The 26,694-nt window shown below is 44.8% G+C and overlaps 1 protein-coding gene across 1 annotated transcript in view; it reads right to left on the reverse strand.

The window, feature by feature from the left end:
• LOC142891071 (NLR family CARD domain-containing protein 3-like) overlaps positions 1–26,190 on the reverse strand; it is a 96,821-nt gene extending 70,631 nt beyond the window's left edge. Inside the window, exons 1-5 of the mRNA XM_076030400.1 lie at positions 25,932–26,190; positions 25,481–25,557; positions 23,398–25,282; positions 22,135–22,296; positions 21,361–21,534 (exon numbers count right to left, since the gene is read on the reverse strand). Of these exons, the coding sequence (XP_075886515.1) occupies positions 21,361–21,534; positions 22,135–22,296; positions 23,398–25,282; positions 25,481–25,557; positions 25,932–26,065 (2,432 nt within the window). The 5' untranslated portion in view covers positions 26,066–26,190. The remainder of the gene's footprint in view (positions 1–21,360; positions 21,535–22,134; positions 22,297–23,397; positions 25,283–25,480; positions 25,558–25,931) is intronic.
• Positions 26,191–26,694: the final 504 nt, after the last annotated feature.

Raw genomic sequence — 26,694 nt, forward strand, 5'->3', positions numbered from 1 at the left:
TCAGGTCTGTCATGGATTCTGTGATAACATTAAGAGAGACATGATCAATATGTCCTAAAAATTCTTGATTAGCGTGGCACTCGCCCTTTTCAGCACACCGGTTTCCCCAACTTAAGACACCCCCAGTTTGCCAGTCAATGTTTGGGTTGTGATCACGTAGCCATGAATAACCCAAGACCAGGGTTCGACTTGAAGAGGAGAAAACTAATTTGTTCTTTGTGGCTGCCAATGCATAGTTCGACGGGTTCAGTCCGATGAGTAATGAAGAGATTGTGTCCATTCAAGGCCTTAGCCTCTATGGGGCTCATCAATTGATCAGACTGCAAACCCAACTGAGCAGCCAACCCCCAGTCCATCATACATTTATCAGCCCCAGAGTCGATTAGTGCTCGTAAGTTGGTTGAAACTGCATGGTGGGAGATAATCACGGGCGTGAGACCTCGTGAAGTGCGGTGGGACTTAGAGGGAGAACTCACCGTCTTGGGTCTTTTGGCGGGGCATGAAACCACGAGATGGGAGTTCTCTCCACAGTAGAAGCAACACCCCTGAACTTGTCGCCTTCGACGTTCCTCTGGAGTCAGGCGCGCCCGGCCAAGCTGCATCGGTTCGACCCCGTTGGTTGTGGGAGATGCCTGGCTCTGCTCTGGAACTTGGGGAATCTGTTCAGGCGTGGTCCAGGGGCGCGGAGACCACCCAGGGGTGCCTCTGACCTCCCGTTGCTTCTTGAGTTCAAGGATCCGGTTATCCATACAAATTGCGAGGGCAATGAGGGAGTCCAAGTCAGCTGGAAGGTCCAGAGGAATCAGCCGATCCTGGACAGGCACCGTCAACCCCTTCAGGAACATGTCGTATAACGCAGTCTCGTTCCACCCACTCTTCGACGCCAGCGTCCGGAATCGGATGGCATAGTCGCAGACTGAGCTGCCTCCCTGTCGCAGTCCACTCAGTTCCCTGGCTTTCTCTCGGTTCGTTGCCACAGGATCGAAGGTCCTTTTGAGCGCTTCCTGGAAGTCGTGGAGTGATCGGCAAAGGGGTGAGTCCTGATCCCACTCCGCGGTGGCCCACATCCTCGCTCTCCCGGAGAAGTGGGAGATCATGAAGGCTATCTTGGAGCGGTCAGAGGTGAAGGCTCGCGGGGAATGCTCGAAGTGAATTGAACAGTCAATAAGGAATGCTTTGCACTGACCCGGTTCTCCTGAGAACCGCTCTGGGGGCGCCAACCTGATGCCTGCTCCCTCTCCCGAAGTGGCTGCGTCCGGAGACGGGGGCGGCGCTGCAGGTTTAGGGCACTGCCGGACAAAACTGACCAGGTCCTGGATCTGAGAGGCCAGCTGGCTCACCTGGGCAGTCATGGCTTCTTGGAATTCCTCCTGGCAAGAGATCCTTGCGCCCTGGGCGCGCAGCGCATCTGCAAGCTGGCATGCCTCTGCTGAGTCCATTCTGGCCAGAGTGTAATGTCAGGCCAGGACTTGGGGCAGGACTCAGACGCAGAGGATTAATGGGAAACAAGTAAATTTATTTCACACAAGCAATTGTCCGCAGATCAGAGAGATCAAATAAAACAGGCTATAAGAATCCTATTCTCACTGATAACAAAATCAAAATCACTCGCATGGAGGAAAGAGGACTGACTAACTAACAAAAGTACTATTCCAATGACAAAACAAACAAAAAAAAAAAATCACTCACAAGGAGGAAAAAGACTAACTAGTAAACAAAATCCTATTCTAATAACAAAACTTAGCATTAACAAAAAATCACTCAATCTCGAGGAACAACCGTCTTACTGTGGACTCTTAAGGCGAAGGCTGTGGCTGTGACCAGGTTCCGGACTAGACGTGACGGACGAAGACACTCTGGCACAAGACAAGGGGAACGCAGACTATTTGAACACACAAGGGAACAAGGCACAGCTGGAAACAATGGGTAATTGGGTCAGACGAACAGGTGGAACATGAGGAGGGGTTGTGATCTGAAACGAGAGGAAGTTGTCAAAATAAAACAGGAAATGACGAGACAAAACTCCAAGACAAGACAAAACCTCACCACGGTGTGACAGTTATTTTACAAAAGGGTTCGGCAAATGAACTGCTTTATGAATTCAATTGCACTTCATATGACCTGTCAACTTTTGGATTCAATGTAATTTTGGCCTTATTGATAAACATCTTCTAAAAAAAAAATTAACTGAACCTGGACCATAACCTTTAGTGATTTAATTGACAAAAGATTGACTAAAATTGATTTGAGTTTTAGTCGACTAAAACTATTAAAGATACAAAATGACTAAAATGTGACGAAAACCTTTTCAGTTTTAGTCGACTAAAGCTAGACTAAAACTACCAAGGAATACAAAATGACTAAAACGAAGAAGCATTTCGTCTATGACTAAGACTAAATCTAAAATGCCTGCCAAGAACAACACTGGCGCACAGAGGTGTAGAAAATAAAGCCAACAATGGCAGTGTGGGTACTATGAAGGATGAGGTGAATAGAGCAGTTCGCCACCAAAGAATTTTAAGAGACCATCCGAACTTCATGAGCCGTGTCAAGTTCTGAAGGGCGGTTCTTTTAGAACTCTGCTCTGAGCCACAGCCCTTCAGAACACCGTGCGAGAAGGAGCCGCGGTGCCAACAGTTGCTGACCATGCTGGAGTTCCTTCCAAAGAGAGGTCCCAGTCGACCCAGTCCAACCATGCCAGTTGTGTGTTACGGAATCATCCTTGTGTCAACCAAGTTGATCAAATTCCCGGCAGTTGATCTGGCCGACATTACAGCACAATTTGCAGCAAGAGGTTGATTTCCAAACGTAATCGGAGTTACGCAGCTGCACAGCCATTGCCATAAAGGCGCGATCACACGATTCATTCCATGAATCTAGATCAGTGGTGCACGCATGATGTAGCTATTAATATTGTGGCGAGAGATGCTGTCTTCAACAAATGATTGAGTGAAGCCGGTCTCCAGCTGGGATGGTGGGCAATGGTTGACTTTTTGGTGACTGAAAAGTGAATTAATTGTCTCGATGAATACCCTGACAAAAGTAAAAGACTGTGAAGAATTTAATATTTGCCAAACTTATTTTCGATTTTCTTTTTGTTTTATATTTTATTTGTATTTGGTTTTATACTGCCTGCCAATACTTTTTGTCTCTGAACAAAAAAGAGGCGGTTGTTGTTGCCCATCGTCTTACTTTTAAAAATAAATAAATAAATACACAAATCAAAACTTGCTGGACGTGCACTGACGTGTGTCTCATCTCTTCCAACTGTCATTCATTCATTGCTTTTAATATTAAATAAGACAGTAGCAAACAACAACTGACAACAAATTCTGAAGGTTTTTTTTTTAAGCCCACAAATTTCTTTGTGTGTTAAGCAGCCCCAAGTACGTCAATTAAAGACGTGCGTAATGTTTAGTGACTTGATTTTCGCTGGCGCACTGTGCCATTTATAGTACGATAGTAGAGTAGAGTATATTTTTCTCTCTAAGATTTTAGAAAAAGTTGTTGCCAGGCAGCTTGTTGACTTCTTAAATGACAACAATCTGCTTGAGGCATTTCAGTCAGGTTTCAGAGTTGATCACAGCACTGAAACTGCACTGCTTAAGGTGAGTAATGATCTCTTGTGTGCATCTGACAGAGGTCTTCTCTCTGTTCTGGTCCTCCTAGATCTCATTGCAGCATTTGATACAGTTGACCATATCATTCATTTTAGGAGATTAGAAGATGCTATTGGCATCGAGGATCGGGCCTTAAACTGGTTTAGATCTTACTTGTCTGACCGTTTTCAGTTTGTTCATGTTCATAAGCATTCATCAGAACGTAGGAGGGTTAGTCATGGTGTGTCCCTCAAGGGTCTGTACTTGGGCCACTCCTTTTTAACATCTACATGTCACCTCTTGGTGACATCATTAGAAAGGATAACATCAGCTTCCATTCTTACGCAGATGACACACAGCTGTACTTGTCTTTTAAGGCAAATGAGGCTCATCAGTTGGCTGAATTGGAATCTTGTCTTAGTGACGTCAAAACCTGGATGACACAGAATTTCCTGTTGCTTGATACCAATAAAACTGAGGTCATTAAATTTGGCTCATGAGAGCTTAGGGACAGAGCCTTTGATGGACAATGTGGTCTATTTGGTTTTACACCCAGTTCTATTGTGAGGAACCTTGGAGTCACTTTTGATCAGGACCTGACCTTTAATACTCATAGGGAGTATTAAATACACTGTAGGGAGGTCAGCTTTCTTCCACTTAAGAAACATTGCCAAAATTCGAAGTTTCTTGTCCTTCAAAGACAAAGAAAAAATAATCCATGCTTTTGTTACGTCTAGGCTAGATTACTGTAACCCAGTACTAGCAGGATGCCCAAATTCATCCCTTAGGACATTACAGTTAATCCAAAACTCTGTGGCACGATTGTTAACCGGAACTAAAAGGAGGCAGCATATTACTCCAATCTTAGCTTCCTTGCATTGGCTGCCAGTCAAATTTAGAATTGAATTTAAGATTCTAGTTTTAACTTACAAAGCTCTTCATTCTCAGGCTCCTTCTTATATTAGAGGACTAATTGAACTTTATCATCCTCCAAGAGCCCTTCACTCTGAGGATTCAGGACTTTCAGTTATCCCAAAAATTTCTAGAGTTAGATCAGGAGGTAGGTGTTTCAGTTTCCTGGCACCTTTATTTTGGAATCATCTTCCAGCCTCGGTGAGGGGGGCAGACACAGTTAGTTTATTAAAGAATAGACTTAAGACCTTCCTTTTTCTTAAAGCTTATAGTTAGATTCCATCCACTGTCAGTTAAGCTGCTATAGGCTTACGCCGTGGAGGGAAAATCTTTCGCTCCCGTTACAGGGATCGTTGCTCTGTGCAGGCGGAGCTTCTATCACTTTCCTCACCCAATCAACCTTTGACTCCATCTACTCTGTCCAAACTTGCTCTCATTATGCTTTGCATAGTATGCTCGATATGCATGATACTGCCGCAGTCCCTGTGTCCCCGGCAGGTGATGACCACTGCGCCAGGAGGTGGATTGTGCTGTCCTGGGGGTCTTGGTGTCATCGCTTCATCCCACCACCACGCTTAGGACCTAGACTTGTCCTATCGGCAGATTGTTCATCGAGATAGGCTTTTGCCTTCCAAAGCATGGACACTTACATTCCACAGTTTTGCCACTTTATACCTCAGGAGTTAAGGAGGAGGTACCGGGGAAGCCGTGCTGGGGTGAAACGCAGGGCTAAGCCTACAGCAAGAAAACAAAGATTCAAGCCACCGATTCCCTCAGTGCTGATGGGGAATGTAAATGCTTTGCCTAATAAGATGGACAAGTTGGCAGCTCTGGTTAAAAACCAACAGATTTACCGAGAGAGCTGCTTGATATTCCTCACGGAGACCTGGCTAACTTCGCACGTACCTGACGGTAACATAGAGCTACCCGGTTTCGCTACAGTGAGGGCAGATCGAGACACCAGCGCCAGCGGGAAGAGTAAAGGTGGGGGGCTTGTGGTGTACGTGAACGACAGATGGAGTAACCCAGGACATTGCCGTATTAAATCTGTCATGTGCTGCCGTGATTGTGAGCTGCTAGCCGTTAGCCTAAGACCGTACTACTTACAGAGGGAGTTAATGCAGGTCATTGTGATCTGCGTCTACATTCCTCCGAGGGCTAATGTTGAGGCGGCACTTGACATAGTGCATTCCACGACTGAGGGGCTACAGACACAACACCCAGAGGCTCTAGTCATCATCTCGGGGGACTTCAATCACGTCAACTTGGACTCCATCATGCCAGTCATGTATCAGTACGTGGACTGTCCAACCCGGAACAACAGGACCATTGACCTGCTCTACGCCAACGTGAGGGATGCCTACTCGGCCACGCCCCTCCCACCCCTGGGGAAGTCCGACCACATCCTTGTCTATCTGCAGCCCAGGTACATGCCACTAGTGAGGAGACAGCCCATTACCACAAGAACTCTGGAAACCAGAGGCTGAGGAAGTGCTGAGAGACTGCTTCAGTTGCACCGACTGGAGCGTGCTGCTTGATCCTCACGGTCAAGACATTGAGGAAGTTACACAGTGCCTGACGGAGTATATCAACTTCTGCACTGACATTGCTGTGCCTGCCAACAAAGTACACTGCTTTTCCAATAACAAACCGTGGATCACTGGCGAGGTGAAGGCAGTACTCAACAGGAAAAAGAGGGCGTTCAGGAACAAAGACACAGGGGAGATAAAGGCTGTACAGAAAGAACTGAAAATATCTTTAAGGGAGGCCAAAAAGGCTTACAAAAATAGACTGGAGGGAAAGCTGAGACTGAACAACATCCAAGAGGTGTGGGATGGCATGAAAACCATCACTGGGTGCAAAAAAACAGCAGTAAGGGCTGAAGGAAGTGTAGCGAGGGCTAATGAGCTGAACACCTTCTTCAACCGATTCAACTCAGGTGCCTCCTCATCCCCTTCCACCACCACATCATCTACAGCTGCACCTCCTCCAGTAGTTCTCTCCCTCCCTCCTAGCAGCCCACTCCCCTGGTCCCCTCAATTTCCCCAATCTCCCCATCCACCTCCTCCACCCAACACAGTGTCCACCTCATCCATCATCTCTTCCCCAGCCTCTCACCCTATTCCCACCCACCCCATCCCCTTCCTCTCTGCTCATCAGGTGAGAGGTGTGCTGAGAAGCCTTAACCCCAGGAAAGCAGCCAGTCCTGATCTGGTGAGCCCCAGACCCCTGAGAGCCTGTGCTGAGGAGCTTGGCGACCCTCTTCAGCAGGTCTTCAATCTGAGTCTGCACCTGGGGAAAGTCCCCTCCTTGTGGAAGACTTCCTGCATTATTCCTGTCCCCAAGATAAAACAACCAAGGGTCCCCAATGACTTCCGTCCCATCGCCCTCACTTATCAGGTAATGAAGTCCCTGGAGAGACGGGTACTGCACCACCTGAGGACACAGGTGCAGCAGACTCAAGACCCACTCCAGTTTGCCTACAGGGAGAAGATGGGAGTGGAGGACGCGGTCCTGTATCTCCTCCACCGAACCCACTCCTATCTTGAGGAGGGAGGTTGCGCTGTGAGAATTATCTTCTTTGACTTCTCTAGCGCGTTTAACACCATTCAGCCATCACTTCTGCAGGAAAAACTGGCTTCCATGCATGTGGACCCCTCCCACATCTCCTGGATAGCTGACTACCTGACCGACAGACCACAATTTGTTAGGATGGGTAGCAGTATATCCAGCACCACCTTTGTCTTTGTACATGAGGCCCCTGGTCTCTGATTCCAGAGTTTTAGTTTTAAGCGTGTATTGCTTTTTTTTCCCATGATTTCGCCAATAGTCTCACCTCTCACGTAAGCTTTTAGGGATTCCCACACAGCTGTTGGAAAGGCAGTCTCTCTATTAATGCTGATAAAACTGCCAATTTTGTTGCTGATAAGTTTAACATAATCTGTGGGAATCACCAAAGTCTATAACTACCAGTAGCGTTCTTGTGCACTATCTTGAGCATTAGAGGGGCATGGTCTGAGTGTGTCATAGCTAGATATTCGTATGAGGATACAAGGTGCATTCTGTCAGCATGAGCTAGAAAAATATCAATTCTGGACTAGCTTTTGTGAGCGTGTGAGTAGAACGAGTACTCATGTAGCGACTTGTGTTTCTCTCTCCATAAATCTACCAGCTTGGCTGCTTGGGACAGGGTTTTGGCATTAGAGGATGACCGATCTTTGGATGGGTCCAGAACTAAGTTCATGTCACCACCTGTTACGAACCCAGTTACTCTAGGGTCAAGGGTTGCAACATAAATTAACAAACCAGAGGGCAGCCAAGCATTGAGGAGGCAAAATAAGAGGGTCAACACAGGATTAAGAGTAGGAACATGTTTTTCTTTACTCTTGTTCTTTTTTATTTAGCTATTTACAAGGGTGAAAATGTACCAAAACAAAAATAAGCCACTGCCAGGGGGGCATGGGTGTTGCCAAAATAATAATCTCAAGCAGCTAGGAGGGGGTGGGGGGCACACACTAAACTAACTAACTAATTAACATTTCAAGAAAACAAAAGCCTGGCTGCCTAACTACTCTATCCGTGCGAATGAAATACAAAGGTGGCAACCACCCCTTACCTGGTGTGACTAACAAAGTTGGAAGTCTACGTGATGCCTATGTATGGAGGCCCCCTTTCTTACCTGTCCCAAAAATGGCAAAACTAGTGTGGCAACACAAAGGAGCAGTGTGTGGGAGGGGAGAAGATAATGTTGATGAATTTACAGAATGTAAGGGGGTTATTGTTAAGGAGTAGGGATATGGGATGACAACGCCACCTCAAGTTGTGTTTGAGGAATAAAATAATGAAAGGCACACAGGTTTCGTCTACAAATGAGCTGAGACGTGGTTTACAAAGAAAGACAAGGCTTTATTATTATTATTGTTTAAGGGAAATGCATCTAAACAAAAAGGAATCCCAGCAGTTACGGATTGGAATCAACTAAACTCAGAAAAAGGAAAACAAATTTATAAGTAAACTACCAATACCAAAAACACAGGAGGGGAAGCACCGTTCAACACAAACAACTTACGAACAACGGGGAACAATTAAACAACAAATATCAAAGCAAATGGACAAATCAAATTCTCAAACTCAAAAAAAGGGGAAAGGATCTTCAAAATAAAAGGGACCAACGATTCAAACAAGGGGAAGAGACTGGTCAAAACAAAAGCAGGACAGGCTGACACGACACGGGGGGGGGGGCAACAGAAACAAAATGACTCACGGAAGGTGATGATGGTGTTCAGGGCTGAGGCCACCTAGATCTAGCAGGAGCAGGTTGGATGGGGACGGAAGCCCGGGGAGTCACCCCAATCACACGTGCACAAACGCTCGCATCCCAGTGGGCAGTCAGAATTGGGTGGTGACGACACAGCAAACTAAAACAAAAAGGGATACCACCACCCGTCCACACCTGTCGACCTCAGCCTCTGAATAACAAAAATAAACAATTAGGAAGGATCACGGACGCGGATGCGGAATCAATGGTTACACACACACACACACACACACACACACACTAGGTATACATTCAAATAAACAAAAATACACAATTAAATCAACAATGCAACAAAACGAAAATTAAACAACCAAAACAATCAGAAGTGGTTAGGTGGCCACTACACGCCGACTGTCACACGCCAAACGGCTGCGTATTTCGGGTCTTAATAGATGACGTGATCGGAAACTTCGGCGTCAGCAAAGCAGCAGTACAGTTGACTGGTTTTTAGGGGCTGTCAGTACAGCGGCAAAGCCATGTTTCTTGGCGGTATCTACAAAAACAAACAATGCCATTAACGTGGTTTGATCAGCTGTTAGATGCTAGTGACGAAACTCAAAAAAATTAAATACTCACCGGAAGTTGTAAGAAGCAGCACATGCCGAAAGAGCCACGGCGCACTACATGTCAAACCCTAAAAATAAACCATACAATCTAAAAACAAGTACCCCAAAACAATTAAAAACAAAGTCCGCAGAGGCAACCATACCTGAGGCAGACGCGGACGGGCGCAAGGAAGCGTGACCACGGCAGCGGAAGTGACGTGACGGGGCGTCAAAGTGTAGTAAAAGCCAACTGTTTCCACCCCTCTCTTTATAGCACGGCAACCCCCTAATCACTGGCTGACAGGCCAGGCAATCAGTGGTTCGGGCATGACTATGATGCCACACTAGGAGAAACAAACAGGAAGGCCTCATAAGCAACGGTCATGTGGCTGGTGTGAATCATGGAGAGAGAGAGAAAAGGGCTCTGGAACCCGCCCTTTTATAGCGCAGCTGATGGTTGCTCTCTGATCAGCAGCAGGTGAGGTGGCTGGGAGATGCAGCAGATGATGGGGGTGATGGCAAACTCAGGCCTGCAGAGAGCGACAGAGGGAGGGAGAGAAAGAACAAAACAAACCCAAGAAACACCATACAACTAAAACAAGAAGGGGAACGTAACATCACCTGTGATGAGTTCACTAGCATGACAGGTTAGTGTGAAAAATAAACTTTGAAAGAAAAGAGGGCAGTCATAGTTTGGGCCATAAATATTGACTAGCGTGATGGATTCACCCGCTAGGGAGACTTTAATTATTAAGTATCTGCCTTGTTTGTCTTTCTCAACATTATCCACTAGTAGAGGGACATTTTTACCTATCAATGTGGCAACGCCTCAAGATTGGGAAGTGAAGGAAGAGTAAAAGGTCTGCCTTTGCCACTGGCGTGTTAGGGTGAATTTCAATTCCTCCCTTAACCCTCAATCTCAACCCTCAATCTCAAAAATGCGCGCTCCCGCGAGGTGCAAGTGCTGTCCCGATTCTAAGAACGCCAAGTTGAGGACGGGTTTAAGGGCTGTATCGCCCTCAATATTGAGATTCTCCGGCACCACCCTTGGGAGTCAGGGCTACCCAGAAGGCATTGCGTATTTTCGCCTAGACATCTTCGAAAAAGATGGCGATGAAAAAGCGAGCTACAAATGGAAGTATTTTCTTAGTTAATAAAGATATAAATATTACGAAACCATTTTATTGTCTTAGTTTAAGAGTTTTTTATGGATTATTGACATCGTTGTTGCGTAACATTTTTTTTTGTCAGCCGGACCAGTGGTTCCGGCTTCGCGTTACTTGTATACCTCGTTGTGTAGCGATGGAGGACTTCTTCCTTTTTCATTGTCTTTTTCTTCTTCTCCTTCTTCTTCATCGTTGTCGTCCTCTTGACAGACTGGACGTAGCTTTGGCGTAAGGCCCTTGGAATTGGCCCTTAGTCTAATATGCTTTGCATCAGTTAGATGAGTCTCCTGTAATCGAGCTATGTCTATTTTGTGGTTTCTCAGAAAGTTAAGTACCTCTCTGCTTTATGGCAGGTCTTTGATGCCATACGTGTCCCATGTTAAATACTTAAAAGTGTTGTGGAGGGAGGATGATTGTTTAATCTAACTGATCAAACTCCCTAAGGAATGAAACGGAATGCCAAATATATAAACATGGATTTTACATGCAGTTCTTACTCTGGCCGCTAGAGGGACTCCGAGGGGACAGGGAGGACGCGTGACGCCGTCCCTGTTCCCACGGACGGACCGACTCGGGACAGAGGAAAGAATATTTGATATGAAAATTTTCGGAGCACCACCTGCTCTTGATTGTTAGTATGAGCAAGAAACACTAGAACCAGTCTCAGTACCGTTTCACCTTAACGGTGAGTTCTTGGCCGGTACGCAGGAATTTGAACCACACTTTAATAACCCAGTCAAACAACGACGTCAGGCTCAATACACATTTATTTTAACAAACATCAAACAATTTAAACGAGGCAGTATGACATAGAATGACCACAAAAACACCACCAGCAACGAAAAGTATCTAAGCGTGTTGTGCGTGTGTGTTGTGTGGGCGTGTGTGACTGGGAACGGACCCTAAACTGAGACCTAAAGTAGCAAAATAAAAGGGGAAGAAAAATGATGACCTATCGGCTGTTAGAACAGCCAACCAGACTGTTTACGGGGTTTAGAATTTAAGACTAAATTTATTATGATTCATACCAGACTTCAGAACAAAAAGCGAGTGACGAGGCTTACGTTGGCTGAGCGTCGGCCCGCAGGGGATCGGGAGATCGCTGCTTGATGGTCCTCCAAGGTGGTCCTGGGAGATCGTACCGGGCCGTTCGGGTCCGGCAGCACGCAGGGAGCTCAGATGGACGCACCAAGCTCAGACGCTGGAAGCCCGTTCTGCTCTTGTCTGGGAGATGTCTTCACTGGCAGTTCAGCATCGACGTGCGCTCTTCTTTGCGTAATCCGAGATAAGTGCGGTGATCAAACGAACTACTCGGTTCCATGCGGCACTACAATCCCCCACTCGATCCGGATGGTCTCGGCGTAGCCAAGGAATGCGAAACGTTGAGCCAATTAAAAACAGAAAAAGGAAAAATGACAAAAATCGGTCTCCAGATCGTGGAAGGGAAAAATTGAAAAAGGTAAAAATTAAAATGAAAGTAGCGATCTCGGAGCGAGTCTTAGGGCTGTCAGCTGCCGCCTTAAATAAGCAAAAAGTTGGCTTAATCCCGACGCAAAAATGATTCAAACAAAAACGAACAATTACGACAAAAACGAACTAAGTACAAGAGGGAAAACAAATGAAAACAAGGCCTTCACAAAACGAGGGATGAGAAATTTCTGAACAGCACAGTGAGATTCACTAGCTTAAAGTTTCGGGACGGGGGCGGTATCCCGCTCTCCGAGAGCTGATGAAAAGGCCGTTCAGACCCTAAAACTGGTAGGTCCGCCTACGCAAGTTGTGTATGATGTAGTGTAGGTTTCGTTGCTGATAAATCAATAAACCAATTAAACCGACCATGACTGGAACAGGCACAGGATGAATAAACACAATCACATAGCCCCTTTTCTGAACTGGGACAACGAAAACGAAAATGAAATAACTAAACGGATAGAAACGACACAAGCATATTGAACCGTCTTAATTATAAAGTACCACATATATCAACACATGTATAAACCTAATCTAAACACACATACCTGAAAACGAGATTTTAATGAAACAGGGTAACAGAAGGCATAAACAAATCTTTATTTTACTTTTGCCGACATAACTAAAGATATATGAAACACAGATTACCGACGTATATGAGTGTATGTATCTATATTATATGTATATGTATATATATATATATATATATATATATATATATATATATATATATATATATATATATGTGCATATGTATATGTGTGTAATGCTAGAGATAGCTAAGACACGAGTGTGCCATAGTTGTAACCCTAGTGAGAGTGAATGTTGTTAGAGTGTAGCATGGGACATGTAAGAGAAATGTGAGAAGGAAAGAATTAACTGTGTAACGCAGAGGGAGATAAACTGATGAAACATTTGTCCAAGTCTAAATCACCCCCCAGAGGCACTTCCTATTCCTGCCTCTTGAGGGCACTGTGGCTCCACCTGAAGTTCCATTGTACTCAGATCTCCTTCAGGATGGAATCCTGGGTTGGCCAAACCTTGAGCTAGGGAAACCATTCAAAGTCCATTTGTGCTTTAATTTTGACAACAATTGTGAATACGTGAGTTTGAAGTGTCCCTGTGGAGAAGAAAATACAGTTTTTAACATTTTGCAAATGTGAGTCCTTCATGAACATCTGGTGTTGTTGTTCAAAGCTGAGGAATGTGCTGGAGCAGATAAGAGTCGTAAACTTTGGGGATAGTTCCAAGCAGGACCCCTCGTTCCTGGCGCCAGGTCCCCTCGGACTGACTCCCCCCTGTGATTTGTGGGGAAAGTGTCTTCCTAAAGTGGGTATTTTATGGTCTCTCCTGACCCCAAATGAGATCTGATCATCAGAAGAGTCGCATCACAGCCAATCGGGTACCACCTCTGCGTCCTCCCAACGTGGTTCATCGGAAGGCCGTGCTGCAATAAATTCCTATTGTCCTGTGAAAAGAAGATTAGGCCCAGATGCGGCACTACAAAAGCTATAGCTGTCATTTTCCTGCTTTATTTCTACTCTGAGGCAATATATAATCCATAAACAATTAGGGCAATGAGTCCAGTCTTGTCTATGCAATACATTTTGTCTTGTACGCAGATTGAAAGTGTAAAAGAAAACAATAGTGCAAAAAACAAAGAGAGAAAAAAAACATTAAGCCCCACGATCCCCCTTCTTGCCCCAACCCCCTCTGGAACTGAGGTAGTGCTGAACCCCTATTCTTCCTGACATTTTTTAATGCAGCTGAAACCTATATTGATACATCACTAAATGATGTCCGTCCTCCTAGAAACTTAGGTTGTCTATTAGCCATGAAACCAAGTTCACCACAGAAAGTTACACTCATTTGACGTGAGGTTGCACTGCAAGCATGTTAAACTATAGAAAAGAAAAACTCCCCATAATAAGACCGGAACTAGGTCCCTTCAGAACTGGCGATTTCAGATTATATATGCACACGTGAAATCACAAAGCCAAAAGTTTATGAATAGTAATCCTTTAAATAATTAAACTAATAAACCATTATTGATAACTAAACAAATCAACCTCTGTTCCAGGATAACCTGTACAAATGTTGTAAAGGAATGGAGTAGTATTTTTGATTTCGAGTCGACCAGTAATGGCATTATTGACTGTCACCTTTACATCTGGGCTCCACGACAGAGGTGAGAAAGTCCCATCAGTGTCTGTAAAAGGAGAGTATCTGACAGCCAGTCTGCGTGGCCAAAACTATACGGGAGAAAGCAGCACACAGTTTCTCCTAAATACAGCGCTCCGGCGTTGGAGCAAACACAACAAAAGGGCCACTGGCAAAACAGGTCCATGTCCGAAGTGTCTATTCCAGTTTACCTGTAGCGAGTTAGTTTTGAGACAGCAGGTCTGGGTGATATTTTTTTAGGTAGTTTTCAGCTGCCTGTGGAGTTGTGAAGGTGCGCCGTCCGCCCTCCAGATCCATTAGGAAGGTGGTTGGATGCAGTAGTCTGAAGGTGATGTTTTATTCTTTGAGTTTCCTTTACAGTGGCGCAAAAGCTTTTCTTTTCTTGTACAGAGCAGTTGATATATCTCTGAATATCATGATGGTCGAGTTGCCTTTATTGTCGTGGAATTGTGTTTTGGGCCGCCTCAATGATCTTGACTGTGCCAGAGAGGTGGAGCAGGTGGATCACAATGGTGCGGGGTGTGGCGCCATCTGCTGGACGTTGTAAAATAGACCTGTGAGCACGATCCCTTTCAAAAGTTTCCCCTTCGAAGTCTAGCAACTTGGGCAGCCATTCTTGTATAAATGCCCCTGTGTCTTTCCCCTCCACTCCTTCTGGAAAGCCGGTCAGCCTCACATTCTTCCTGCGGGCTTTATTTTCTAGGTCATCCAGTTGTTCTCTCAGATCATGGCTGTTAGCGCGTCATCAAACTCACATTGCTTCCCCTCGTTGCTCTTTACCCAATGCTTGATAGCTTCATTGTCTTTAGCGATCTTTTCCATCGTTTCAGAAAGCTTCTCTAGACGTCCTTCAATCATGAATTTGATCTTCTGTAATCCTTTCTCCATCTCCGACACGAACCACTGAGGTGCTAGCTGTGAAAGCTGTGGAGGAGTTTTTTGGCTGCGAGTTGTGGAGTTTTGGACCTGGACCAGTAGCAGACATCATCGGTAAATTGGGAGACTTTGGCGATGGTGGTTGGAGGGTAATAGATGTCAGAGATATAGAGGAGGAAGAGGAGGCGACTTAGGACTGCCCCTTGGGGGACTCCTGCTTGGGGGGTGAAGGATCTTGAGATGTTAAATGCAACTTTGACCTTAATTTGTCGGTTATTGAGGAAACTTGAGATGATTGACTGGGTGGGTTGTGGGAGTTTGAGATTGGAGTCCAGTATCCTGTATATGGGTCTGTTATGCCATACTTTGTCAAATGCTTTTTCTATGTCGAAAAATATTGCAAGGGTTATTTCTTTTTTGTTGAGATTTCTATGGATGTCTTCTGATAAGGGGAGGATGTTGTCTGTGGTGGCTCTTCCTTTTCTGACACCGGCTTGGTGAATTGCAATGAGGCCCATCGATTCAATGTGTTTGCTGAGGTGTGAAGTGAGTATTCTTTCAAACAGTTTTCCAATATGGCTGAGAAGGCTTATGGGGCGGTACGTGGTGACGTTGTGGGGGTCTTTTCCGGGTTTATGAATCATGGTGACAAGTGCAGTCTTCCAGGGCAAAGGGAAGTGTCCGGTGGTGATGCAGGAGGTGACGAGCAGTCCGAGGTGCCAGAGGTAAGTGAATGCTGCTTGTTTTATTAGGATGGTGTTGATTGTGTCTTCTCCTGATGCTTTATATTTCATTTTCTCCAAGTGCAATTTTATTTCTTGGGTGGTAACAGGCTTCGTGAGGGGGTGGTGCTCTGTGATGTCGTTCATTACATTTGTCTGTGATATCTTGTGTTATGTGATTTCCTTGTCCACCAGGGGCCCGTTGCACCAAACTAGGATAAGGGATTAAGCCGGGATATGTTGGTCATCCTGGATGAATTTATCCGTGATCCAGTTGCACAAAAGTAGGATAGGTGGAAGAGCAACATGTTATGGTATAAGTTACCATGGAGATTTATTCTGTGGAGTGAACCTGCTCCAGACCAGGCTAAATTCTAGGATCTATTTAATCTCACCCTGTATTTCAGTAAACAATCACCACCAACGGAAACCAATCGTTATTCCACTCAACACTACACATTATTATCACATTCAACTAGACTCACTGGCATTATTTCAACGTTTGGAATAATTTAATTATATCATTTCAACTTTTGGAATCACTTAATTTCAATCATTATCGAGAAATTAGTTGAGATAATGTTGCAATCATTTGATAATTTGTTACATAACTTATACTTTACCACGCATCATATATCAACTCAACTCAGCTCAACTTTATTGTCAAACATCACACACATACTGGACATATGTCATGAATGAAATTTCAGTCCTCACAGACCCACGGGGCAATAGGCAAAAAAAATAAAACAAATCAAATGATATTAAAATAAGCAAAAGACAAGATGGAGATATAAACAAGACAATATATAAAAATACACATCCTATATAAACATGAATACACATCAAAGAGTAACATGAGGTTCTTTTTTGTGACAGTTGACAGTCCTGTCACCAATGCCTCCAATAATTGATCATGCACCCTGGCTACTTGGCCAAATGGTTGGTGCGCATGACAATGACCTGGGAGTCTGGGGTTTGAAGCCTGCCCAGGCCCTTTGCGTCTTGCCACATTTATTGAGGTTTCTATTTACACCTCACAAGCTGCAAAACGTTAGTTTACTATCACTGTACTTTTTTTTTTCAATTCAATGTCATGAAATCTACTACCTTAAAGAATAGATATTTCAACTGTTCCCTCTTCTCAAGTTTTATTACCATAAAGTGTTTTAATATTTCTGAGGAGTTGCATTTCATGGTACATTAAGTGCATTTCTTCTATTCCTTATGAATGATGCCAGAGTTTCAACTTCCAACTAATCAAAGCACCAAGGTAGGATTACAGATAAAAGCATACAATGTGCATTGAAAGCATGCCTCAGCTCTAATTCAAGTTTTTTCTTCTTCTTTTTTCCTTCTCCATTTCAAGGTTGAGTTTTCTTATTGTTTTTCCTTTTTATTTCGGACTCTAATAAAATGTCTGCAGTCTTTACCTTCTTGTATTGTATGCCCAAATCAGCCAGTTGCATTTGCTGCTGTAGATGCTGGGCATACAATTGTCTGATAACTTATGAGTTCTGTTAACCAATGAAAATTAGCACAGTGGCAGTTTTGCATTATGGGAATTTCCTTCCATTAATTCCCACTATGTTGCCAGGATGGCTCTCTCCATACACAGCATCTGAGTCCTGTTACACAAATGAAATTTTGTGTGGGCACCAAATGATGCTAAAACAAAAGGTGAGCAGGCACCTTCTGCATATAACATACACTTGTGTATCTTAAATATTAGTTAGGGTTACCATTTTGCAGGATGTTCTTGTATTTTATCGCAGAACCTTTTTTTTTTAAGCTCAAACGGAAATTCAGTGAAGTCAGCGAAGTCGTGTATTTATCAACATTGTTACAGTTTTTTGGAGCTACATTTACACAATTGCACTCACATCTGCAATAAATTCCACCTACAATTTCAACTGGTTCGTAGTCAGAGTATGACTTCGTTTTCGGATATGATTATTATTATTAACTATTATGATCGTAATTGCGATTGTTCCAGCGGAGGAGCGAGTTCGTATTTGTGCACTTCCTATGCATTCAGACAGTCTGTGATACTTCGCCACGCTTTTCTCTCTGTTTTAACGCTGTGGTGGTGTTGCCTTTCTTCTGTATTTCTTCTTTTACCTCCTCGTAAACCTCTGTTTATGATTTCCGCCTCGGACGGGAAAGGGACGCCGCTCTCGTTGTCATGGCAAATCCTTGATTCTGGATAACGGGGGTCTATCTGAGGAAGCCGCGTGCGTGCACTTATCCAGGATAGGTTTCACCTGGCTTGATGAATCCGTGTGCTCTCATCCTGGATGTGTTTTTGTGCAACCGATTAAGCCTGGACACACGGATTGGTTGAGCGCGGCTTAGTTACTCATCTTGGATGACGGAATCCTACTTTCGTGCAACGGGCCCCTGGAGTCTGAGGTGGGAGGGGTTGGACTTCAGAGCTGAGAGCAGCCAATCACAGCTGAGCTCTGACAAACTGGACCACTTCAACCTGAATAGAGAATAAATGATGGAGAGTTTATAATGATGGAGAGTTTTTCCAGGGTGTCATCACTCTGAAAATCAAAGTGAAATGTCGACTTCAGAATCTGACACTACAGAAACAGAGAGGGAGGGAGAGAGGGTGAGTGAATGAGCACTGCAGTCTGAAATCTGACCACTAGATAGCAGGATTTTACACACTGTGCCTTTAGACCAGGGCTATTCAACTAAAATTTCGAAAGGGCCAAATTTTTGGAAGGTTGTCCAGCCAACGGGCCACTCAATCGCCACACCATTAGTTGGTGTTTGTTGCACGTTAGACACATACAAATAGATCGAAAATTAAAAAAAAAAATGATTTATTTGAAAACAGCTTTGTGCAACCAACATTGATGTTGTGCAAAATTAGAGGTAGCCTAACATCAATAAAGATGCAATAGCCGTGAAAGGATGTAGTGCAAAATGTTGAAAGTATCAACAACATTCATGTACAATTGCTACAATTGGCTATTTGCTAAAAAAAAAAAAAAAAAAAAAACACATTGCACAAAACAGAAAACTAGAGTTGGCTCTTAAGGCAAAAAATAATAGTACCAACAAGACCTGGGTACAACCACAGTTCACGGTTCACAGTGTATTGAAGTTATGACCTGGTCTTTTACTTTCGGATCAGCGACCACTTCTTCGACAGCAGCAAGCATGCACTCTTTCACCGTTTCACTGTCAGTGAACGGTCTTTTCTTTTTGCTCAAAATCCATGCAACATGCAAGGATGCGGCCATTGAGCTTTGACGCATATTGAGTGCACGGAATAACGTTGTCGAACGCCACTCATAGCTCTGAATAAGTTCTCTTCGCCCTAAGACAGCTGGGATAGGCTCCAGCAGACCCCCGTGACCCTGAATAGGAATAAGCGGGTATAGAAGATGGATGGATGGAAGTTCTCTTACTTTGGTCTGCCGTGCCGTGGATGCTGGTGGAAACTTGTTGTCAAAAGTTTGGTGCGTCGTCTTGAAGTGCCTCCTCACGTTATACACCTCATTAACGGAGCATACATCGAAGCACAAAAGGAACATGGGAAGTCCTTGAGCATTTGCTTTATCTACATAGTTATCTGTCCATTCGTCGTTGAATTTTCGATTTTCTGCATCCACCTTACGTCGCTTAGAAAGTGCCATGTTGTTTTGAATGATCGCGCTTGGCGTCTTGACCGGTACTGGCCCACGGGCCGTAAGTTGAATAGCCCTGCTTTAGACCATTCATTCATTCATTCATCTTCTATACCCGCTTATTCCTATTCAGGGTCACGGGGGTCTGCTGGAGCCTATCCCAGCTGTCTTAGGGCGAAGGTAGGGTGACACCCTGGACAAGTCGCCAGTTCATCGCAGGGCCACATAGAAACAGACAACAGACACTCACATGCACACCTACGGACAATTTAGAATGTTCAATTGACCTCACATGCATGCTTTTTGGACAGTGGGAGGAAGCCGGAGAACCCAGAGAGAACCCACGCAGACACAGGGAGAACATGCAAACTCCACACAGAAAGGTCCCAGGTCCGGCCCCGGAAACGAACCCACGACCTTCTCGCTGTGAGGCAGCAGCGCTAACCACTGCGCCACCGTGTCGCCCCGCCTTTAGACCAGTGCTTCTCAAACTTTTCTCTGTAGCGCCCCACCTTGGAGGAAGGAAATGTTTCATGCCCCCCCCCCCCTCCACCCAGACAAAATGGTGACAAAGTATTTTTTTTCAAATTTACTGAAACAACATAAAAGATGAACATTCCTCTCACCACCTTTACGCATTCTGCTGTGCAAATAATGTTTGACCTTTGGCACAACACTTTTTGTGATATCAAAACCAACATTCTTTTTTTATCATCAACATTCATTTCACATTCAATTCACTTTTCCCTTCATTTATGTTGTTCCAATAAACAACTTTAGCAAATCACTCTTTAGCAAATCACTCTTTGTGGCATCAAATCCTGAACATTACTTTTTAAACAAGAATACTTTCACTTTTCTGCTGTGCAAATATCTTTTCTGGCAAAGCACTTTTGTAACATCCAATAAAGAAAATGAACTTTTTATCATCAACATTCCTTCTGTTTTCTATCAAGTTATTCTGTTGTGCAAATAACCATTCATTCACTTCGCTAATACAAAAACAATGGAGTTGAATATGTAGATAAAAGAAGAAATGCAGGTATTTGGCAAGAGTAGTGAGAGTGTGTTAGAGTTACTGTATTAGTGGCTTCAATGGGCCTGTTTTGCTTTGCACAACATCTCACAGTGGGGTTGCAGGCTTGATGCTGCCACTGGCAGATCAGGCTCAATGTGGAGCTTAGCTCTGTACTTAGCCTTCAGTATTGCAACAGCTGAAAAGCCTATTTGACAGGGATGGGATGTGGCCAAAGGAAGCAGAATTCCCACAGCCCTCTGTCCAATGGCAGCACTTTTCCTGGGGACAACCACCTGGCTTCACTGTGAAACAACACAGCTTTGTGTTGTGCTCCCATCTCCTCACAAAGTGCAGAGCATAGCCGCGCTTTCAGGGCTCTTCTTTTGATGAAATTGACCACATCAACAACATCAGTCATGCGACATCACATTTTCTACCTGCCACACAGGGTGACGTTGAGCGTTGCGTGCGCTAAGTCATAATATCGCACCTGTCGTGGCGTAGATCTCGGACTGATGCAAAGGTGTTTGATTACATTCTACCAGCGCTCAACAACTCTTCACTGTCCTTGGCTTTTTCACTCGTGGCTCGTGCATAAAATAGAAAATAGACCAGACACCGAAATGATCGCTGCGCGAGCCATGGCCGAATGTCCTGAATTCTTCTCTTTTCCCTGTCAAATATTTGTCCATCCTGTGAACCTGAGCAGTGTTTTTCTGAGCTACAACCTACTGAACACTTTTTGTTCATTGTTCCGCCGTGGAAAACATTATCCCCCCCCCCCTCAGTTTCACTCATTTCAAACACAAACCAGTGACTGCAAATTGAATTTCCAACAGCAGTGAAGTGAAAGTCATGACAACAATAACAAGAGTGATAGAAGTTGTAGAGTGAAGAGGGTGAACTGACCTCAGAGTCTCCAGTTTACAGTCTGGACTCTGCAGAAAACCACTCAGCACCTTCACTGATGAATCCTGCAGCTTGTTGTGACTCAGGTCCAGGAGTCTGAGGTGGGAGGGGTTGGACTTCAGAGCTGAGAGCAGCCATTCACAGCGGAGCTCTGACAACCAGCAGCCCCTCAACCTGAATAAAGAATCAATATTTGATTTCTTCCATGGTGCAAATGTCATATTAAGAGCCATTTCTCCCTGTTGATGATCCAGATGTGCAGCTGTTGGGATCACTGAGTCATTCCCTCAAATGAGTCATTGTGTTAGTGTGTTGTCAACACAATAACAACAGCAGTGTGTCAGTCAGTGTGCAGCCAATCAGCAGTGAAGATGGAAAATAATCAGGGAGTCCTTTGACTTGTAATGAGACTCTGATGACTGAAAACAGCCACAAGCACACAAACGCATTCAAAAGACAAGATGAAGAAATACTGCTGCACTATTAATCTGCCTCTAATATTTCTTCACAGGATCTTCTGCTCAGTCATGTGACCTTCATCACCAATCAACAACTTCCATTGAGCTCCAAAGTGACTGGAGACATTTTCCACACTTTCTTCCACCAACCAAAGTCTTTTCTGGCTGCAGATTGTTGACATGAAAATATCAACAACATCCACTTTGTCTAGATGAGTTTTTAGTATCTGCTTCAAAGTCTTCACACTGAGCAGCGTTACACACCAGTTGTCATCTGCTGACACACACTGTCCACCAGTAGAAAGCAGGAACTGACCTGAGAACTTCCAGTCTGCAGTTTGGACTCTGCAGTCCAGCACAGAGCAGCTTCACTCCAGGATCCTCCAGGATGTTGGTACTCAGGTCCAGCAGTGTCAGGTGGCAGGGGCTGGACTGCAGAGCTGAAGACACCACTGCACACTCAAGGTCTGAGAGTTCACTGAATGAAGGAGAGCAGAGTGAGAAGTTGCTGCTTCCATCATCATCATCATCATCTTCATCATCATCACCATCATCTTCATCATCATCACCATCATCACCACCATCATCATCACCATCATCATCACCACCATCACCATCATCATCATCATCATCATCATCACCATCACTACCATCATCACCATCATCACCATCATCATCATCATCACCACCATCATCATCACCATCACTACCATCATCATCACCATCATCACCATCACCACCATCATCATGAATGATTGAATAGTTGATTTTGGTTGACAGTGTAAATTCAATCAATCTTGTGCAATCAACTGACAACAATGAAAAAGAAGCTTCCAAAACAAATGTGCACATTCTAAAGAGTCACAACAACAAAAACATAACAACTGTGTGAAGGAAAAAGCAGCATGCTGAAGCCCAAGCTGATTCTTGCCTCTCCTATACAGTCCATGAGATTAGCTGGATTAATTAGTCAGACAAAATCAAAAAGGAAAAAAAGAGAAACGCAACTAGACAAAATATACTTGACATTATTCTTCATCATTGACTCACAATTCAATCATTTATCCTCATCATCATCAAGTATTTTGCCCTTCAAGATTTTTTCAACTCAACAAAGAAGCACACATTTTCAAATGGTCACTGATCCCATTCCAAAATGGAACTCCCAAAAAAGAAAGACATCTATATTTAACAATGCTTCTCACCTTCCATCATTCAAAGACACTCAACCCTCTGAACATGGATTGATTTTCTCTCACTTTAAAAAACTTAGAATACTGAGTGCAAGATTTTCATTCTTTCCTGGAAATAGTATTTCTAATGTTTTCAAATCCACTATATCTATGAATTGGAAGATCTTTGACTCTATCAACCATTGATTTGTGCTTTAGGGAACTTTATTGATTATTCTGACAAATCTTTTCTGTAGTTGAATTATTATTAGAACTATTTAACCAGGTTTGTCCCTTTGAGATCCAAGATCTCTTTTACAAGAGAGACCTGGCCAAGAATGACAGCACATAGACTTTCAACACACACACACACACACACACACACACACACACACACACACACACACACAGTGTTTTCGTACTTTAAAAGTATCACAGCCTTCCTGCAGTTCCTCACAGCTGGAATCAGTCTCAATTTTCCCTCCATGGTTGTCTTGTACTTGCTGAGGTCCAACTCCTCCAGAACCTCCTCTGACATCTGCAGCATGTAGGCCAGAGCTGAACACTGGATGGCTGAGAGTTTCTTCTCTGATCTGTTCTCTGACTGCAGGAACTCTTGGACCTCCTGATGCACTGACTGATCCTTCACCTCCAGCAGACAGTGGAAGATGTTGATGCTTCTGTCAGGAGAAACATCACCAGTGTTCATCTTCTTCAGGTTGTTGATGACCTTCTGTAAGGTTCCTGGATGGTTGTCAGTGAGACCCAGCAGGCCCCCTAAGAGTCTCTGATTGGATTCCAGACTGAGTCCATGGAGAAAGCAAACAAACAAGTCCAGGTGACCGTTTGGACTCTGCAGGGATTCCTTCATCATCCTCTTCAGGAACTCATCCAGGGTGTCCAAGGTTTGGTTAGGGTTTGGGGCTTTTTTTTTTTTAAACAGATTTGAAAATTTTAAAAACATATTTTTTTGTGATGCCTCTGCTTTTGTGTATTTAAGGGAATTCTGAAGAACCTCCTTCTTCCTCTTGGTGTGACAGTGGAAGCTGTAGACTGCAGCCAGAAACTCCTGGACGCTCAGATGAACGAAGCAGTAGACGGTTTTGTGGAAGATCACACTCTCTCTTCTGAAGATCTCTGTACAAACTCCTGAGTACACAGAGGCGTCAGTCACACTGAGACCACACTTCTCCAGGTCTTCACTGTAGAACATGATGTTTCCACTCTCCAGATGTTCAAATGCCAGCTGGCCCAGCTTCAGAAGAAGCTCCCTGTCAGCCTCCGTCAGCTCCTGTGGACCTCCTCCATACTTGTGCTGCTTCCTCTTGGTCTGGACCAGCAGGAAGTGTGAGTACATGTCAGTCAGGGTCTTGGGCAGCTCTCCTCTCTGCTCTGAGCTCAACATGCTCTCCAGAACTGTGGCAGTGATCCAGCAGAAGACCGGGATCTCACACATGATGTGGAGGCTCCTGGAGGCCTTGACGTGGGAGATAATCCTGCTGGACACATCTTCTCTATCTCTGAACCTCCTCCTGAAATACTCCTCCTTCTGGTCATCGGGAAAGCCTCGTACTTCTGTCAGCCTGTCCACACATGACGGAGGGATGTGATTGGCTGCTGCAGGTCTGGAAGTTATCCACAGCAGAGCCGAGGGAAGCAGATTTCCTCTGATCAGGTTTGTTAGCAGGACGCTGACTGACTTCTTCTGAGTGACGTCAGTCACCACCTTCTTCTTCTTATTCAAGTCCAGAGCCAGTCTGCTTTCATCCAGGCCGTCCAAGATGAAGAGAAGTTTGCAGACATGCAGCTGCTCTGCTGTGAGCTTCTCTAACGTTGGATGGAAAACATGGAGCAGCTCCAGAAGACTGTAGTGCTGCTCTTTGACCAAGTTGAGCTCCCTGAATGAGAGAGGAAGCACCAGATGAAGGTCCTGGTTGTCCAGGCCCTGGGCCCAGTCCAGAGTGAACTTCTGCACTGAGAAGGTTTTTCCAACCCCAGCGACGCCGTTGGTCAGCACCACTCTGACTCTGAGTCCCTTCTGCTCAGGTGAGGCTTCAAAAATCTGGCTGCCCCTGTTTGGACGGTCGTGGAGGCTCTTCTTGGTCTCCAGCTGCCTGACCTCATGCTCTCTGTTGACCTCCTCACTCAGTCCCTCAGTGATGTAGAGGTCAGCGTAGATGCTGTTGAGGAGGGTTTGACTTCCTCCTTCTTGACCTTCAGTCACACGTTCACATCTCCTCTCCAGACTGATCTTCTGCTGCTGTAGAATCTCCTGCAGAATATCATCAGCCTCTGGAGCAGAGAAAAGGTAGGAGAAGAAAACATCAGTGTGACAGTGTGAGCATCATTTTCTCTCCACAACATTTCAGCTGCTGTGGTGAAGCTGCTGTGTGACTGTTGTTCTCAACGTCCCTCAGTGAATCTTCTCACTGGAGGTCCTGACATGATCTCAGAGGCAGAAGTGAAGGAGGTGCAGGTGGACAGTCTTACTGTGATCAGTCTGGGTGTGACTGGCAGGTTGCAGTGCTGCTCCACACCCACCACTCTTCTTCCTCCTCTTCCTCCTCCTGTGGATGGAGACACTTTGATCAACTCGTCACTTTTTAATCTTTGTTTATTGAAATTCTTCATTTTGTCTTTGACATGAACTTTATTTTAATCTTTGGCTCTAAATCAGCTCTAATTCCCATGATGCTCTGCTCCCAGTCTGCCCAGTAGAAATGATTTCATCAGCTCTGCTCAGTTTTGAAGTCAACACTGGGTTGTGTTTCTCTACAGTGATGCTTGTTTGGCTTTGGACTGAACTGGATTTCAACACTTTGAAATGTGAAGGAGCTGCAGTGTCAACACTGACGTCACTGGATCCAGCTTCACACACACACACACACACACACACACACACACACACACACACACACACACACACACACAGTGTTTTTACTGTGTCTCCGGAGGTCCAGGTTCATTACTGAAGAGTGGAGGTTCTTCTTTGGAGTGGTGACTCTTCAGAGACTCACAGCTGAACCCTGGAGACGCTGCTGCTCCGTCCTCCTCTTCCTCCACTCGAACGCTCATCTTGAGCTGGAGGTCAAACAGGAAGTGAGGCAGTGAGCTCAGAACACTCTGACTTCCACTTGGGAGCGAGTGAACAGGAAGAAATCAACCAGACTGAAGTCACATTGTTGACTAGCGTCACACTGAATGAGTTATTCAGTCAGTCAAGACTCACCTGAGCTGCTGCTGCTGCTACTACTGCTGCTGCTGCTGCTGCTGCTGCTGCCTCAAAATGGAGCCTGACACAGAACAACTTTCACTTTCAGCTTCTCTTCCTGCTTCTGCTGCTCACTGTGGCTCTTCCCATCCAGCCGCCTCAACTGCTCCCACACTTCCAGGAAGTCAAATGATGCTGTGTGTGAGTGAGGCCTTATCATCAAACCCACCTGAGTTCTAGGAAAACCCCGCCCCCGCTGCTAGAAAGGGGCTGGTGACGCACCAAACCCCGCCCACGCGGCATGCAAACCCTACCCCCGCTGCTCCGAGGGGTATGTGACGCTCCATTCTGAACGTCACCTTGATTTTTGTATTTTTATTACAAATTAATTTAAAGTTAATCTCAGGAAGCTAATATAAGCTATATTTTATGGCATTTGCCTACATATGTTTCAGCTTCAATGGACGGTTCATTGATCCGTTTTACTGCAAAG

The sequence above is a fragment of the Nelusetta ayraudi genome, unplaced genomic scaffold (genome assembly GCF_046127955.1).
Source record: "Nelusetta ayraudi isolate G7.1 ecotype Tasmania unplaced genomic scaffold, CSIRO-AGI_Nayr_v1 ptg000028l, whole genome shotgun sequence".
In the NCBI taxonomy this organism is placed as follows: Eukaryota; Metazoa; Chordata; class Actinopteri; order Tetraodontiformes; family Monacanthidae; genus Nelusetta; species Nelusetta ayraudi.